General features: G+C 37.4%; 2 protein-coding genes across 4 annotated transcripts; one reads left to right on the plus strand and one right to left on the minus strand.

Moving 5' to 3' along the window:
* Window positions 1-3,370: 3,370 nt before the first annotated feature.
* Window positions 3,371-11,252, plus strand: LOC141642093 (protein PUTATIVE RECOMBINATION INITIATION DEFECT 1). The gene is made up of 9 exons (XM_074450777.1): window positions 3,371-3,917; window positions 5,024-5,130; window positions 5,211-5,386; window positions 6,338-6,643; window positions 6,858-7,824; window positions 7,983-8,682; window positions 8,788-9,059; window positions 9,664-10,333; window positions 10,952-11,252. Exons 1-9 carry the CDS (start codon window positions 3,468-3,470, stop codon window positions 11,189-11,191), a joined length of 3,888 nt encoding a protein of 1,295 aa, XP_074306878.1. The 5' UTR covers window positions 3,371-3,467; the 3' UTR covers window positions 11,192-11,252.
* On the minus strand, window positions 9,946-14,486 carry LOC141642094 (pentatricopeptide repeat-containing protein At4g14190, chloroplastic). 3 transcript variants are annotated; one of them, XR_012543176.1, is made up of 3 exons: window positions 14,000-14,486; window positions 11,489-12,836; window positions 9,946-10,004 (listed from the first exon to the last, which is right to left on the minus strand). XR_012543176.1 is itself a non-coding variant. In XM_074450778.1 (2 exons), the coding sequence occupies exons 1-2, from the start codon at window positions 14,390-14,392 to the stop codon at window positions 11,688-11,690; spliced, it is 1,542 nt and encodes a 513-aa protein (XP_074306879.1). In that variant the 5' UTR covers window positions 14,393-14,486; the 3' UTR covers window positions 11,304-11,687. The 3 variants fall into 3 exon arrangements, 1 of the variants encoding a protein (XP_074306879.1); XR_012543175.1 differs by lacking the exon at window positions 9,946-10,004 and adding an exon at window positions 10,059-10,124; XM_074450778.1 differs by lacking the exon at window positions 9,946-10,004 and having other exon boundaries at window positions 11,304-12,836.
* Between the last annotated feature and the right edge of the window lie 532 nt (window positions 14,487-15,018).

Genomic DNA, 15,018 nt, shown 5'->3' on the forward strand with positions numbered 1-15,018 from the left:
GAATGTACAAAACAAAAAATCTCTAAAATAATATTTATAGTGTGTATTCACATGATGGGCTGATATTCGATTTAAGATAGTCTATGTGTAAGTGGTGTAATTTTTAAACCAGTAAGTTATGTGAAAATTTGGTTTGTAATAAATTATTATGAAACTACTTCTGAAGAAGGTGCATTTATTATCTTTTGTTGGTTAAATCGATTAATATAAGTTGTTATGTGATTTAACAATGCAAGATAAGATTGGTTAGTTGCAAAACATATACTCCCTGCATACATAATACATTCTATTTACTTGTTTATCTCTTTAATTATTGAATTTTTTACTTAAATGGCGTTCTAAACCAAAATATTTACAAAAATGGGGCTCATTCCAAACTATTTACACAGAATGGGTCCACGTCAACGCCTTATATTTTTTTACAGATTTCTTAACTTCTCGACATATGATTTAGCGGGAAGTATTTTTTTTTTTTATTTCATAGACTTCTCGCCAGGTCAATCAGCGAGAAGTTTGTATTGTATGTTGTTGCTCCTTGACATGCTTCTTCTTCATCTTCGTTCTCCTTGCTCCCTCTACCAAACCACAAACTACCACCACCATTCTCTTCCTCTCACTTCTCTTGTCATATAAACAACTTGTTTTGAATGCTTATCCTCGTAGTTTGAAAAGTAAAAAGCCCGCAATATTGCCGTACATAACTATTTTTGCGATTTCGGTAACTTGGTCTTTACTTGAGATTGATTTCCGCAATTTATTGACTCCCATTCCCGATGTTTTTTCCTTGTGGTAATCAAACTAAATCGACAATGAGCCAAGCATACAAATGAAAGAGAGAGGTGAGTTATTAGCGTAACATATTCATTCATGAAACCGAAATCGCAGAAATAGCTGTGAGCGGCAATATTGCGGGCTATTTTCTTTGCAAAGTACAATAATAATCATTCGTAAAAAAGATGTGTTTGTGACAAGGGAAGTGAGAGGAAGAAAATGGTGGTGGTACTTTGTGGTTTGGTAGTCAGAGTAAGGAGAACTGAGATGGAGAAGGAAGCATGTCAAGAGCAACAACATACACAAACTTCTCGCTGAATCAACTGGCGAGAAGTCCATGAAATAAAAAAAAAAAAAAAACTTCCCGCTAAATCATATGTCGAGAAGTTAAGAAATCTGTAAAAAAAAGTAAGGTGCTGACGTGGACCCATTCCGTGTAAATAGTTTGAAATGAGCCCCATTTTTGTAAATATTTTGGTTTAGAACGCCATTTAAGTAAAAAATTCGATAATTGGGTGAGGTATTTAATCAAAAATAAATAAGTGATTGAGACGGAATGAGTAGAACTCAAATACTATAAAGTTGTGCTAAAAAAATTATGTTACACCAAATTTACTTATATTTATAATCCTTACCCCGTATATATATATATGTAACCTATAGTTCTTTTTGGCATAATTCAATTCAATTAAGGCTGTACTTCCACTGTTTAGTTTTGTGTAATCGAATGAAAAATCTCAGTCTATTTGGCCTAAGTCCCCAGTTCCTACCTTGCTCGCGGTAGATCTCCCTTCAAACGGTCATTTTTCTTCTGAAGACTTCAGACAGGCATATGCAACCCATCTACAGTAAAATATGACCTTGTTTAAGAGATAGCATTTTATCATAAAAATAAGGATTTTTTGTCAGAAACTATCTTTTATTTAGAACCATTTGTGAATAACTACCTTTTATTTTATTTTTGGCTTTCAACTACCTTTTATTTCTTCATTTTGCAAAAGACTACCAAAAATCCACTTCCGGCGAACACAAGTCAACTTTCCGGCGTTGACTTGCTCTTTTCTCCCTTTTTCACACATATAACCCATATTTCTCACTTTGTTCACCCAACAAAATCCGAAAAAACTCCTCTCCATGCCCAACACCTTATCAAAAGTTTGTTCAAAGCAATATCAACGCATCAACCATCTTCATCTCCATCTCCGTCTCCATCATCGCCTTTTCTACCACTTTCACTTTCACCTTCACCCTTATATTTCAACAACCTTATAGACTACTCACGATTCATCAACCTACTCTCCATCTAAATCATATTAAAGTACCTTCTTTCTCTCTTCATGCTAAGATGGTGGGTATACAAAAACTAATGAGATAGTCACACACAAGTGATCCTACTAGTGAATCCATGATTATTTTCAAATAATTAACACTAGGAGTTAATTTTGCCAACAAGGCCATAGTAGATCATTATTGTTGAAGAATTATTTAGCATGTTAAGATCAATATCAATGATGATTTTGTTTCGGTGATTAAGACTTTAATTCGGGTAAGAGATAGACAAATTGGGGTGATTAATGTCGGGTTTAATCAATCTTTATCATCGATTATTAGGGTTATGAAGTAAAGAGTTAGATTCAACATGAAATGGTAAGTCAATGCCGAAAAGTTGACTTTTTTTCGCCTGAAGTAGATTTTTGGTAGTCTTTCGCAAAATGAAGAAATGAGAGGTAGTTGAAAGCCAAAAATAAAATGAAAGGTAGTCGTTCACAAATGATCCTAAATAAAAGGTAGTTTCTGACAAAAAACCTTAAAAATAATAAGAGAAGCCCGTTTGAAAGTTTCAGACGTAATTTGTGGTCTGAAATGAGAATTTGGGCCTTGCTACTTGGCCTACTCCAAAGTTCAAATTGGAAGACGCTCATAAATCATAATCCCCTCCAGGGATGGCAATGTGTAGGGTCTGGGTAGGGTCCGCCTAGACCCGGACCCGAGATTTTCCCTTTGGATCCGTACCCGACCTAGACCCGCAAGGGTCTAAAATTTGAGGACTCATACCCGGACCCTATGGGTAAGGGTAGGGTCTGGGTTTACCCGCGAGTCCGAGTTTCAGCAATTTTAGTAACAAGATTAACAGCTATGGGGTCTATAATATTAAAAAAAAAATTCATACTACTTTAATATTATGAGTTTATTAATCTGCCGTTAATGGTGGTTGTCGGTCGCCGCTTATTAAAGAGGTGGTTGTCAGTCGCGTATCAGTGCTGTGGTGGTGGTGGTTTTCTTGTGTCAGTGGTGGAGTGGTGGTATTGTCAGAAGAGTTTGGTTGCACTTTATTGGATGAGGGAAGAGAAAGAGACTTTAGTTGGTTTCTACCGTCTGCCAATATGAATTCAGAAAAGCTGTGATTTTGATTTTTTTTTCTTTAATAAAGGGTCGGGTATGGGTCTCATAACTTAGACCCGGACCCGAAATATTTTTTTAAGACCCATACCCGACCCATACCCATTGGGTCTGAAAAAATAAGACCCATACCCGACCCAATAGGGTCTGGGTTGGGTCCCCGACCCACTGCCATCCCTACCTCCAACCCACCTGGCGCCACAAATTCAAATTTAAACCGGCAAAACTCCCCCCTCCTCCAATCCTCCCTTCTTCACCCTCCCACCATCCTCAACAAACCACCAGTCCACCACAAAATGCAATACACTTACGCAACCGACTCGCAACCGAACTACCACCACACACTCCCCTCCCAACCCCAACCATGCTCTTCCAACCACCGCGCCAACCTCTCACTCCAAATCGAAGGCGGCGGAACAATTTGCCTTCCCTGTCTCTCCACCTTACTCTCAAACCCTAATTCCCCAACATTCCACGTCTCATACGCGTTATCTCAGCTCGCTGTCGCCGTCTCTCAGCCGTGTTTCCTTTCTCCTCTCCTCAATTTCCACGCTCACCTCGTAATCTCTCCGCTTGTATTGTCGCTATCTTCGTTCGCCGATGATCAGATTGCTCGTCAAGTTGTTGATGTTGTTGCTGAAATTTCGAGAGCTGGCGGTGTTGAGATTGCTGGTGAGTTCGTTTCGAGGATTGCTGATTGTCTTTGCTCTTGTTCGCTGGTTTGGAGTCGCCGGCAATTTTACTCGGTAGTATTCTTTAATCGCTTTGTTTGATCATTTGAAATTATTATTTAAATCTGTTAATTTCTATTTGAATGGTGTTTTCGCTAAGATTTACGGAGTAATCCGAAGCATTTTGATCATTGTGTTGGATTATTGTGATTAATCAGTGATTATATGAGAATTTTTGGAAATTTCTACTTGAATGCTGTTTACTATGATCTTTAGGCGTAATTTGGAGCGTTTTGATGATTATGTTATATTACTGTGATTATTCAGTTGATTTATATGAGAATTTTTCGGAAATTTATGATCATCGGAAATTATTGTTTTGATTAGTTAATTATAATTTGAATGATATTTTTTATTGATTTTTACATTGTAATTCGAAGGGTTTTGATCATTGTGTTCGATTATTGTGATTAAACTGTTGATTAACGCAGTAATTTGGAACTTTTGATTGTTGTGTTGAATTATAGCGATTGATCAGTTGATTATATGTCCCGAATTTTTTACAGAGTATTTGATTGCTGTTTCGTTGTGATTAATCAGTTGGTTATATGAGAATTTCCGGAAATTTGTATTTGAATGCTGGTTTTGTTACGCTTTAGGCAGTAATTTGGAACGTTTTGGTCATTATGTTGGAATGTTGGATTACTGTGATTATCAGTTGATTCTATGAGAATTATCAGAATTTTCTGCAAATTTTTTCTGAATGCTGTTTTTGTTAAGCGGTTATGCAGTAATTTTAAGCGTTTAGATCATATGTTACATTATTGTGAATTGTGATTAGTCAGTTGATTATAGTGAGATTTGCTCTGCAAATTTTCTTATAATTTTACACTTGTGCAATTTGTGTAGAGTTGGGAATATAATCACTCTATCTAATGTCCTGAAGTTTGAGTAAAATTTGATTAGGCTGAAATTTTCTATGACAACTTTTAGGTCATTAAAGTCGAAAATAACTCAAAATTCATGTCATCAAAGTCGAATTAGTGAAGCCTCACGACAATGCTGCAAATTTGTTTACGTGAAGATGGGTAGTAGTGTTGTTGCTTTTGGCTGTATGATAAGTTAACACAATAGATAACATCATTGGGTTGCTGTAATAACATTCTTCTAATACTTTCTAGCTACATTGCCTTGGGGTGCTTTTGACTTGTGAGACGGATACTTACGCTTGCATCAAAGATAAAGCTGCCTTAATTCACAACCTTGCGAGGGGTCTACAGCTGCCAAGGTATCAACTTAAGCAGCGACGTTCTTGAGCACATGATATATTTTGTCAGCGTGTTTATAACCTTTTCTACTCGAATGCAGCGAAGAAATTCAAGGGGAGATCATGTTTGTCTTGTATAGGATATGTATACTCCAGTATTCTAGTAAAGACGAGGAAGGTTCTGATGTACTACATGAGCATTGTCCCATGATCCTGCAATTGTCACTGAGTGCACTCTTGAAGACTCAAAGAGATGATATTCGATCGAACTGTTTAGGTTTGCCCTTATTCCCTGACTAAACCTTTGCATTAGGTACAGTAGGCCGGAATTAAATGCTGATAAGATTAGAGGAACTTCTGCTTTAGCTCTTTTTTAAGAATAATCCGATACATGATTCTAGATTGAGGCTTATGTTTTAGATTGTTTTGTATCCATTGTGTTCCATCTAACTTTTGGATGAACTTGTTGAATGAAGCTTAATGTCAACCTAAACGATCTCCAGCAGTTAAAAACATTAGGACTGGTATAGAAATTTCTCTTGAAGTAGTATGGAAAGCGCTGACTTGGATCAGCAACCATATACTATTGCTTGGCTATGGTTCTGATACTGGCAACATTAACTATCTTTTGAACTTACCTTAAAATAGAAGACCTCAGGCGCGCTTAAGCACAACTGTTCAGTTCAAGGGCTCTTTTAATCGTGAAATAAGTCGTTTGATGCAATTTTCATCACGAGTCATCTAGAAATAGCCTTTGAGTGCTGTAACAACAACACATCAGTAAGACGACATACATCCCACTCCTTTTATCCCGCCATTTGCAATAGCTCTGGTGGATGTATGCTCTTCCTTCACATGTTCCCTCTCTTTCAAATCTAATAGGCTATGGTTGCAAAGTTTTATTTATAAATGCATTGCCTATGCATAAGGTGTGCGTGCCTTTATCTCATGTTTTGTCGCCAAAGCCCCTCGTCACCTAGTGCCTCTCACACCTAAATTAATGTTTAGACTAATCTTCGATTAGTTGTATTGTGTGTTGTTTAATGAACTACGATCTGTTCCTAGATTCATTAGTTAAAAAAATGGTCATATACATCATGTAAATATGGCCCGACATTAGCGTCTTGAATGTTGAAGCAAGCTGACCTCACTTGGAAAAGAAGCACCACCAGAAGCTTTGTCTGCCTTTGTATTCAGTCAATTTAAGGTCATAAATTTGTTTGTGTAGCCCTTCTGAAGGTGCTGAGTCAAAGGGGATTCCTCTCGGATGCCTTCTCAACTGACTTCAACATGATGGATACCTGTGAAGCTGATAATTACGGGCAAAACTCTGAGGGCGAAACACATGTTCTAAGCAAATTGTTTGCTGAGGCTATAAAATCACCATTGCTATCTCCAGATAACGAGGTTCAAATCTCGGCACTAGACTTCATCTTTCAATGTCTGTCACGTGGAGATTGCTCATCCAAACAGATCCAAATCTTGGTGGAAGAAAATGTTGCAGATTATGTATTTGAGATTCTAAGGTTATCAGGTATATATGGTCTCTTGGCATTTTTATTAGCAGCTCACTTCAAACTATTAATGAACAGGAATTTCCACGAAAATAAAACGCAGATACAATGACAACATCACCTCAGTGCTTCTAGGATTTCTGCAAATGTTTATTACAGGCAAAACTTTCATCACAGTATGTATTTATCATGCCGCATTACTGTATATCTAAGATGTGATTATTCTTCGTACAGAACGGAAGGACCAAGTTGTTAGCTCATGTCTTCAAGTTCTCGATCTTCTATCAACAGCTGAACAAACCTTCAAGCAAAGGCTTGCCATTGGCTTCACAACTTTAGTCTCTGTTCTTCCCCAGGTAACTGAAGTACGGTGTCATCCTGTTCAACCTCAGATGCTAAAGCTTGTATTGGATGGTATCTCAAGTTTTCCAGGAGTGGTATCCACAAAAATTCTTGAAAAAATAAGCAGTGCCTTAGGGTTAATGCTTAAACGGTATTCAACAGGAGAATTGGGTATGCTCTCGGAAACATTCATTCTAGTCTGCTCAATCTTTGTCACCCTCATGAAATCTCCTTCGGCTAGTAGAGTATCAACACTTTTATCTGCAATACAAGATGCATCAAAACATACAATTTTGACCTCTATGAGTATGTATGAGCAAGAACCCACCTTACTTCTGCATTCTTTATCTCTATTAAAGGAGGCATGTTCTTTCATTAAGGAAGACAGCTTAGTAAATGACAATACCGAGATTCAATTGAGGGATTTTGTCATGGAAATTTGTCAAGAGCACATATTACCATGGTTTATTACAGCCCTCAATGGAATGGAAGAGGAAAGTATTTTGGGGGTATTTGAGACTTTACATTTCATACTAACACAGAATCATGATCATCAAGTCTCAAAACTTATACACACCATGCTTTCAAACTCTTGGTTCAGCCTGTCTTTTGGATGTTTGGGTTTGTACCCAACAGAGAAGATGAAACTAAGAGTGTATCTTATGTTTAGTGCACTTGTTGTTAATCTTCTTGGAGATGATTGCGGTGAATCCATCCGATCTGTTGTATCTGTTCTGCCACCTGACCCTGTTGATTTGCTGTTTCTTCTCGGTCAGAAAAGCAACAATAACTTAGAACTATCATCCTGCCAGACTGCAGTATTGCAGATATTATATATCAGCTCTTTATATGATGAAATGCAAGTATCTGACTTTGCTTCACCAGTTTCTTCCCAATTTTGTATGAGATGGTCTCACATGTGAGACGGTCTCATACAAAACTCACGGTCATTTTCTGTGTTAGAAGTATTATTCTGTATCTCCTCTTAACATTCTTTTTTTTTTTATCATTTTTCAGGCTAGCTGACATAAAATTAGTTTTAACGTCTCTGGAGCAATATATGCTTTCCAACAGCAACTACTTGCTCTTCAAAGCCACTGACTCAATTGTCATAGTCCAACTTTTGACACTCTATGGTCTATGCAGAAGTACGGCCAAATCGAACTACCTGATTAGTTACAGTCCAGCTGCAGAACAGATTTTCTTCCAGTTATTGATAGAGCGGGACTGGGATTTATCATCATTTAATATCCACCCGTCTTCTCTAAAATGGTTGTTTCAACAAGAGAAAATCAGCAAAACACTTGGTCGGAAAATTCTCAAGTTCTGTCAAAAAACTTGTTCAACAGGAAACCAGATAAACTGTGAGATCTCAAATTTACAGGATATTTTCCATTTGCTTGCCGTAGGAGACAACATTTTGCCGAAATTGTTGGTATTAATGATGACACAGGTTGTAGGGGAAGAAATGGTGATGAATGATGTAATCTCATTACTGCATTTCCTGTCATCAATCATCATCACCTTCCCACATGCATCGGATCAGTTGTGCATGCATGGGATGGGGAATGCAGTCCAGAATCTTTGTTCGTATATGTTGCATCCTTCCAATATGGAGAACTACATGGTCATTTTACACTTCATTTTTATCATTCTAAGCTCAGTGAATTCTCAGACACTTGTCGATGATGACGCTTGGCTGAAAGCTGTTATGAAGGTATGAGACGGTCTCATGTATGAGTCTAACTATTGACGGTAAAACATTGATATTCTCTTATAACAGCAGCTTTACTTCATGTTTTTGCTTTTCTATTCTGGGCAGCTGTTAGAATCCTTCTCTTCAACTATAACAGCAAATGGGTGGATGGATGAGCATCTCATTTCTATCGGCATCTTTTCATTGCTTCTGCATCATTCTACTCAAGGAGTACTTACAAAGACTTCAAAATTCATACTTCTGAACACAGCTTTAGCTCGCACCACTGTTGATGAGCTCACCACAAATGGACCCTCTTCCGTCGAAAAAGTGGATGGAATGCATGCCGAGCAAGCTTTGGTTTTCCTCCTGGTATTTTACCATTTTTACCTAAAAAGGTAAGTCACATACTCAAACCTGGTGAAATGTATTGGCATGACATCCTAGTGGTCGTTTGGTTACCTACTTAAAATGTCATAAAAAATGACATAAGTACTCCCTCCTATTCTGCCTCTAGTTCCCCCTTTCCTTTTTCATGCTAGTCAGGTTTTGTTCCCTCTTTCCTTATTTGGAAACCTTTTCCGTGGTCCAAATTCAATTTCATGTGGGGTAAGGTGTGTTGTGTGGTCCAAATTTATTTCCTTAATTTTTGTGCAAAAAGAAAGGGGAACAATAGGCAGAATAGGAGGGAGTAGTAAGTTACGGGAATTACTAGTAGTAACTTGTTGGTTGACGAAAACCATGAAAGTTAAAAAGTTTCTTGAAATTCCAAATCGAATTTCTAATTCCTCGGTAATGGAGAATGTTACTTACCTAGTTTACTAGTGTCGCTCAATAAATGAGAATTGATATGGATTTCCATTATCTGTGTTCAGCTGGACAACTTTTATGAACTCATGTGAAATGTAGAATCATTGAAATTTCATTTTAGTAGGCGTTGTAAATCCGCGGTGAACCAAACGACCACCTAATTTCTTCAGGTAGCTTACACTTTTGTATTAGTTTCCAAGCTGTTCTACCAGGAACCATCTGCTGGCAAGATTTCTTGGAACCAGTAGCAGAAAGGAGAAGTTCATATCCCTCAATCGGGATTCATTCCCAGGATATATGCAGGTTTCTGCACTTTGGGTCGCCTCTAATCAAGTTGGTTGCCTCACATTGCCTACTCGAGTTACTGCACAAAATCACAGATCAAAAGAACAGCCAACAGACTGATTTGAAATGCTCATTTACGTATTTAAGGTCCATGGCTGCTGTACTGGAATCCCTGGTTTATCATAACAACCCGCGAATTGCCATGAACTGCAGCCTCTGCTTATCAATAATACTCAGCTGGGAAATGCCTGGTAATCACAGAAGTTTAGTGCGAAACAATAACTGGTGCAGAATAATAGTAGAAGAGCTAACAATGTCGCTGGCTGTTTCATGTTCGCTGGCGACATCACTAATGACTCATCATAGGCCTGCAGTGCATATCGCTATAGCTCTGTTAAAATCAAAGACGACTCCTTTATGGATGAAATCTGTGTTTGACGAAGGCTGTATATGCATCATTATCCAAAATCTTTCACCTAATAATATCAGTACTGAGGTGGTGATTTTATTTCAAGAGCTATTTCAGTCTGGTTATCTGAAGGCTGATCAAATAGCTAAGGTGAATCATTTATTCCAGGTAATTGTCTTCTCCTACCGTCTTCAGTGAAATTCGGTTTTTGTCATGAGAATTGAGATTTAGGCTTGTTCTACACTAATGCCCTCATGTTTGACAAATTTCACCTTGACAACGAAGATCTAACATTTTCTTATCTTGGCGAGAAAAAATGTTTCAAACTTCATATAATCAGAATGCAATTCTTGAAAAATCTTGGTATTTAAACGAAGTTAATTCAAATTTCAAAGCTCGGGGTATTAAAATGAAAACTTTCCATGTCATTTTATGCATTTCTGTAGCATTTGATGTTCAATTCAGACCATCACCCGAAGTAGCCTCTGAAATGCTGTCGTACGGACTAATCCTAGATTTTGAATAATGTAAGACCAGGTTGTCTACGAATAAATTCCTAATTGGGTTTTTCTAACATGTGCCCTTAGGGCACATGTTAATAAGTTAAATATAGAAAGTTTGTTGAGAATAAATCATGAAAGATAGATGTACAAACTTACATTTACCATAATTAGTGAAATATTCTCAACAAACTTTCTCTAATTAACTTATTAACATGTGCCCTAAGGGCACATTTTAGAAAATCCGTTCCTAATTTACCATTTTGCTGCACATTGTGTCTTGCAGGCACGCAGACGATGCCTACTTATGGGACGCGATGAAGATGAGAGAATGGAAGAAGAAACTCGAAAAGGGATCACCATGGCAAGCGATTTAGGAGATATTTGCGAGTTTCTGCTTCAATTACTATCAACAGAAAATCCAGATCGTACTGACAATCACGCTGCAAATGCTAAGTTGGTAGAAGAAATAGACTTGTTTTTTAGGCTGATCAAACAAAATGAAGAGACTGAGACCATGAATTAAGGGTTTTGGTTATAGGCGAAAAGTTACAGATTTATTTTGTCGAAAATAGAAAAAAAAGAAACATCAGATATTCCTGTAGAATGAACAAAGTTGTACAAATATTCAGGAAATGCAAGAATGTCAATCATTTATTAGAACCTCTACAATCAGCTGAGAACATTGGACCAAATATTTTTTTTATGTTACATAAAATGAATATTTTAACCGACATTTCGCGAATCTAAACATGTTCATTACAGAGTATCTGCTAAATTGCAATCACCATTTTCCAGTATTTGCTGAAATCGGATAGCTTACCTGAAACCAGGATTTTAAACCGTCATCGTCTGTAATGCCCACCGTTGGTCCCCATACACCAAAAAAACATCAGTGAAGCTTCATTTTCCTCGAATATGTTCCTCATTGCTGAACAAATCGTAAGCCATTATGCTCGCAAGCCAGAGAAGTAACACCTTTTTTTACTCGACGTTACATTAAATGTGGGCCCCTTTAAAATCTAAGGCGAAGATCCATGGTGCTTTAAAACGAAATCAAAAAGCATCTCATAAGTCCAGAGCTTCTTCTTTCTCATTTTAGGCTCAAGCAAAGTAGACATTTCTTCAACAGTCGTATGAAAAAGTCCTTTCCCAAATGCAGCGAAAACCAAAGGATCTGTATTCACTTCAACACCTTTCTCTAGATATCCATATTTTCTCCATATCTTCAATGTTCTACTCCACTCAAACCCGACTTTATTCCCATCGTACAAAATACTGAAAGTAACAAAATCGGGTTCCACTTGTCTATGAGGAAGTTCCGCGAATGTCATATCCAACTGCTTGAAGTCTTTCATTTTCATATACGCAAATGAGATTATGTTCACAATAGTCACACTCCATGGAACTCTTTCTTCCTCCATTTGTTGTATGACGGTGTTAATCCCCTTCTTACTCAATTGACAACCATGACAGAGGAGTCGGAGACACCAGAAAAATTTAGTCCTACCCTTTCTAATAGCAAGATCATTTGCCAAATCATCTAATCTCGAGAACATGTGATTTTCAACAAAAACTCTAGCAACCTTCCATACAATTCGTTCCTTTAGAACCGTCTTCAAGCGTCTAACTTTGATATAAAAATTTTCCATCTTATCCAACACCCCAAAATCGGCATATGCCTCGAGCATTGCAACCAAAGTGGTCGATTGAAGACGCATCCTCTTTGATATCAGGGTATGATACATCCTCTCCATTCTATTGAGTAACCCGGCTTTTGCGAGTTCATGGATCAACAAGTTGTACGTGACGTGATCAGGCAAACATCCATTGTTTTCCATCCTCTTTAGACAATTAACCATCTCATCATACATTTGGAATTTCCCATACGCCATAATCAAACCATCATAAGTTTCCGAATCCTGATTCACATTCGTTTCCTCCATTTCATTCAAGTAACGAAGTGCCTCATCAAACTTTCCTTCTCGAGAATAGCCATGAACAATAGAATTGTATACCTCGGAACAAAGTTGTAAGCCGGCATTCTTCATATTTTGAAGTTCTAATGTAGCTTCATCCATCATTCCCGATTCACTCAACAATCCTATAAGCTTGCTATAGTTTAACTCGTTGATCCTTGATTCTTGCAACTTCGTCCATGCATTGAAGACCTGTTCACAAATTGTCGCGAGTGATGCAAACTTTTGTACACTATTCAAAGAAGCGACATCAAAATTCAAAAGGCAAGGATACGGTGCCAAACTGCCAATCACCCAAGTCATCATATTCACTCTGTCAGGTTAACGCGCTATTGTTATTTCCTAGACTTGAAAGTATTATCTGAGACGGTCTCACAGGTGAGACCAACTCATATCCTCGTATTCGTTTCCTAAACCAGTGTGGGACAGTCTCACATATGACACGAGCCCAAGCCCAAACCTGAGCCCAAATCAGAACAATACCATTGTGTTCCAAAACACAGAGAGGTTGTCTAGGAATAATAGCAAGATTGCATTAACTAATCACTTTCCCCTTTATGAAAAGCACACATTTTACCGAGTTATTTTGCTTTATTCCCTCACACTCGAGAGTCCACAAATAGGAACTGGAGTGCGTAACGTGATAGATGAATAAGATGATAGATGAACCATCTCAACCAAAATCTTAAGGTGATAATTGAGTCCAACTATTATATTTATATCCTATTACGCCCCCTCACTCGAGTGCTCATTTGGCTTGAAGAGTAGTTAGTGCACAGGCTTTCCGTACCATATGCTGAAATTCCACTTCGTGAGTTATTGGAGGTTGCCAGAATTTGACCTTTCGTCACACTGGCTTTGATACCTTAAAGTTTTGGTTGAGATGATTCGTCTATAAATATAATAGTTAGACCTCAATTATCACCAAGGCAAAGTCATCATCTTTCTTTACCAAACTAATTACACTAACACTCATTATACATATAATGTTCATCAATCATTATACATATATACAACTATACTAGACAAATTAACAAACACTAATACTTACCAGAGACGGTCTCTCATTAATTTATCGATAATAACTACTCCGTATATGTTACCTCTTCCATTATCTTAACATGAGACGGAGTCTCAGGAGTCAGGATACTTACTAAACAATGTATATAAACAATAAGGGCTAAGAGTACACTAATTTGTTGCAAGAGACGGTCTCTCATTAACTTATCTTATCAACTTATCTTATCAATAATCACTACTCTCTATATGTTATGTCTTCCATTATCTTAACGTGAGACCGTCTCTCAGAACGCCTACTAATCAACAAATATAACAAGATTACAATAATTTATTACCTCAATAATTTCAGGAAATCTACAAAATTCTTGAAGAAACATAATAACAGCCCAAAACTGGGTTTTGCTCCAATCACCATCATCCTGCAATATTTGTAAAGGGCTTAAATTTCCCTTCTTTAATTTTTGAGTTAAAGAGTGAATTTCTTGAGAAACATGGTAATTTCCAGCAATCTGGGTAGTTTGTTTGATGTAATTTAGAGGTAAATTTGGCTTAAAATGAGTGTTTAATAACAAAGAAGAAGGTTTATTGTACAAAGAATTGATTGAATGTGAAAATTCTGGGGTTTTGAAGGGTTTAAGGAATTGGGTTTTGTGATTTAGAGTATTGTGTTTAAATGGTGAAGTTTTTGGGTGGAAAAATGAATTGATTTGGGTTTTTTGAATCTCCATTTGTGGAATTGTGGGTGTAAAGTGTAAACTCAGCTCCACTGATTGACCATGCTTGAAGTCTTGGGTCGGAAATTAAGTGAACTCGGTGTGGTGGTTATTCATCTCGTTCCTTAATAATGGAAACGAGTTTGATTTCCGCTAATTGAAATTGAGTAATTTTTTTGATCGACCGTGTACTTTTTTTGTGTCGAATGAGGCGTAAGGCCAATATAATATAGGGGGGAGGGAGATGGAACCCATGACTTATTGTCACGACTCACGATACCTCAATCTCAACCACTAGGCTAAGACCTCTTCGATTACTTATTAGGAAGGTTAATCCGTTAATGAGGAGTGTTGCCTGCCGGCTAATAAACAACTGTCCATTTGCATGTCAGTAGTTAATGACAAATATTTCTATCTTATGGTGTTATTAGAGAAGGTTGAAGAGAAGGTAGTTAGCAAAGCTCTAAACAATAGTTTAACTGATATGGAAACAAGCTTATTATTTTCACAAATTCTCATTATAGACGGATACTATCCGTCTATACGTATAGACGGATACCATTTTCCCTCACAAAATATCCATTTGCCATAAAGTGGGAAGCACATTGGGGGTGCCCCACCTTGTCCCCCCTACCCATTTT

Source organism: Silene latifolia, chromosome 2 (genome assembly GCF_048544455.1).
Source record: "Silene latifolia isolate original U9 population chromosome 2, ASM4854445v1, whole genome shotgun sequence".
In the NCBI taxonomy this organism is placed as follows: Eukaryota; Viridiplantae; Streptophyta; class Magnoliopsida; order Caryophyllales; family Caryophyllaceae; genus Silene; species Silene latifolia.

Excerpts from the sequence above, each read along its gene's own strand:
- LOC141642094 (XM_074450778.1), bottom strand. The coding sequence starts at position 14,392 with ATGGAGATTCAAAAAACCCAAATCAATTCATTTTTCCACCCAAAAACT. Across the intron at positions 12,837-13,999 it reads GATTTCCTGAAATTATTGAG|GTCTTCAATGCATGGACGAA; the intron begins GTAATAAATTAT and ends ATTTGTGAACAG.
- LOC141642093 (XM_074450777.1), top strand. The coding sequence starts at position 3,468 with ATGCAATACACTTACGCAACCGACTCGCAACCGAACTACCACCACACA. Across the intron at positions 5,387-6,337 it reads TATTCGATCGAACTGTTTAG|CCCTTCTGAAGGTGCTGAGT; the intron begins GTTTGCCCTTAT and ends TTGTTTGTGTAG. Across the intron at positions 8,683-8,787 it reads GGCTGAAAGCTGTTATGAAG|CTGTTAGAATCCTTCTCTTC; the intron begins GTATGAGACGGT and ends TATTCTGGGCAG.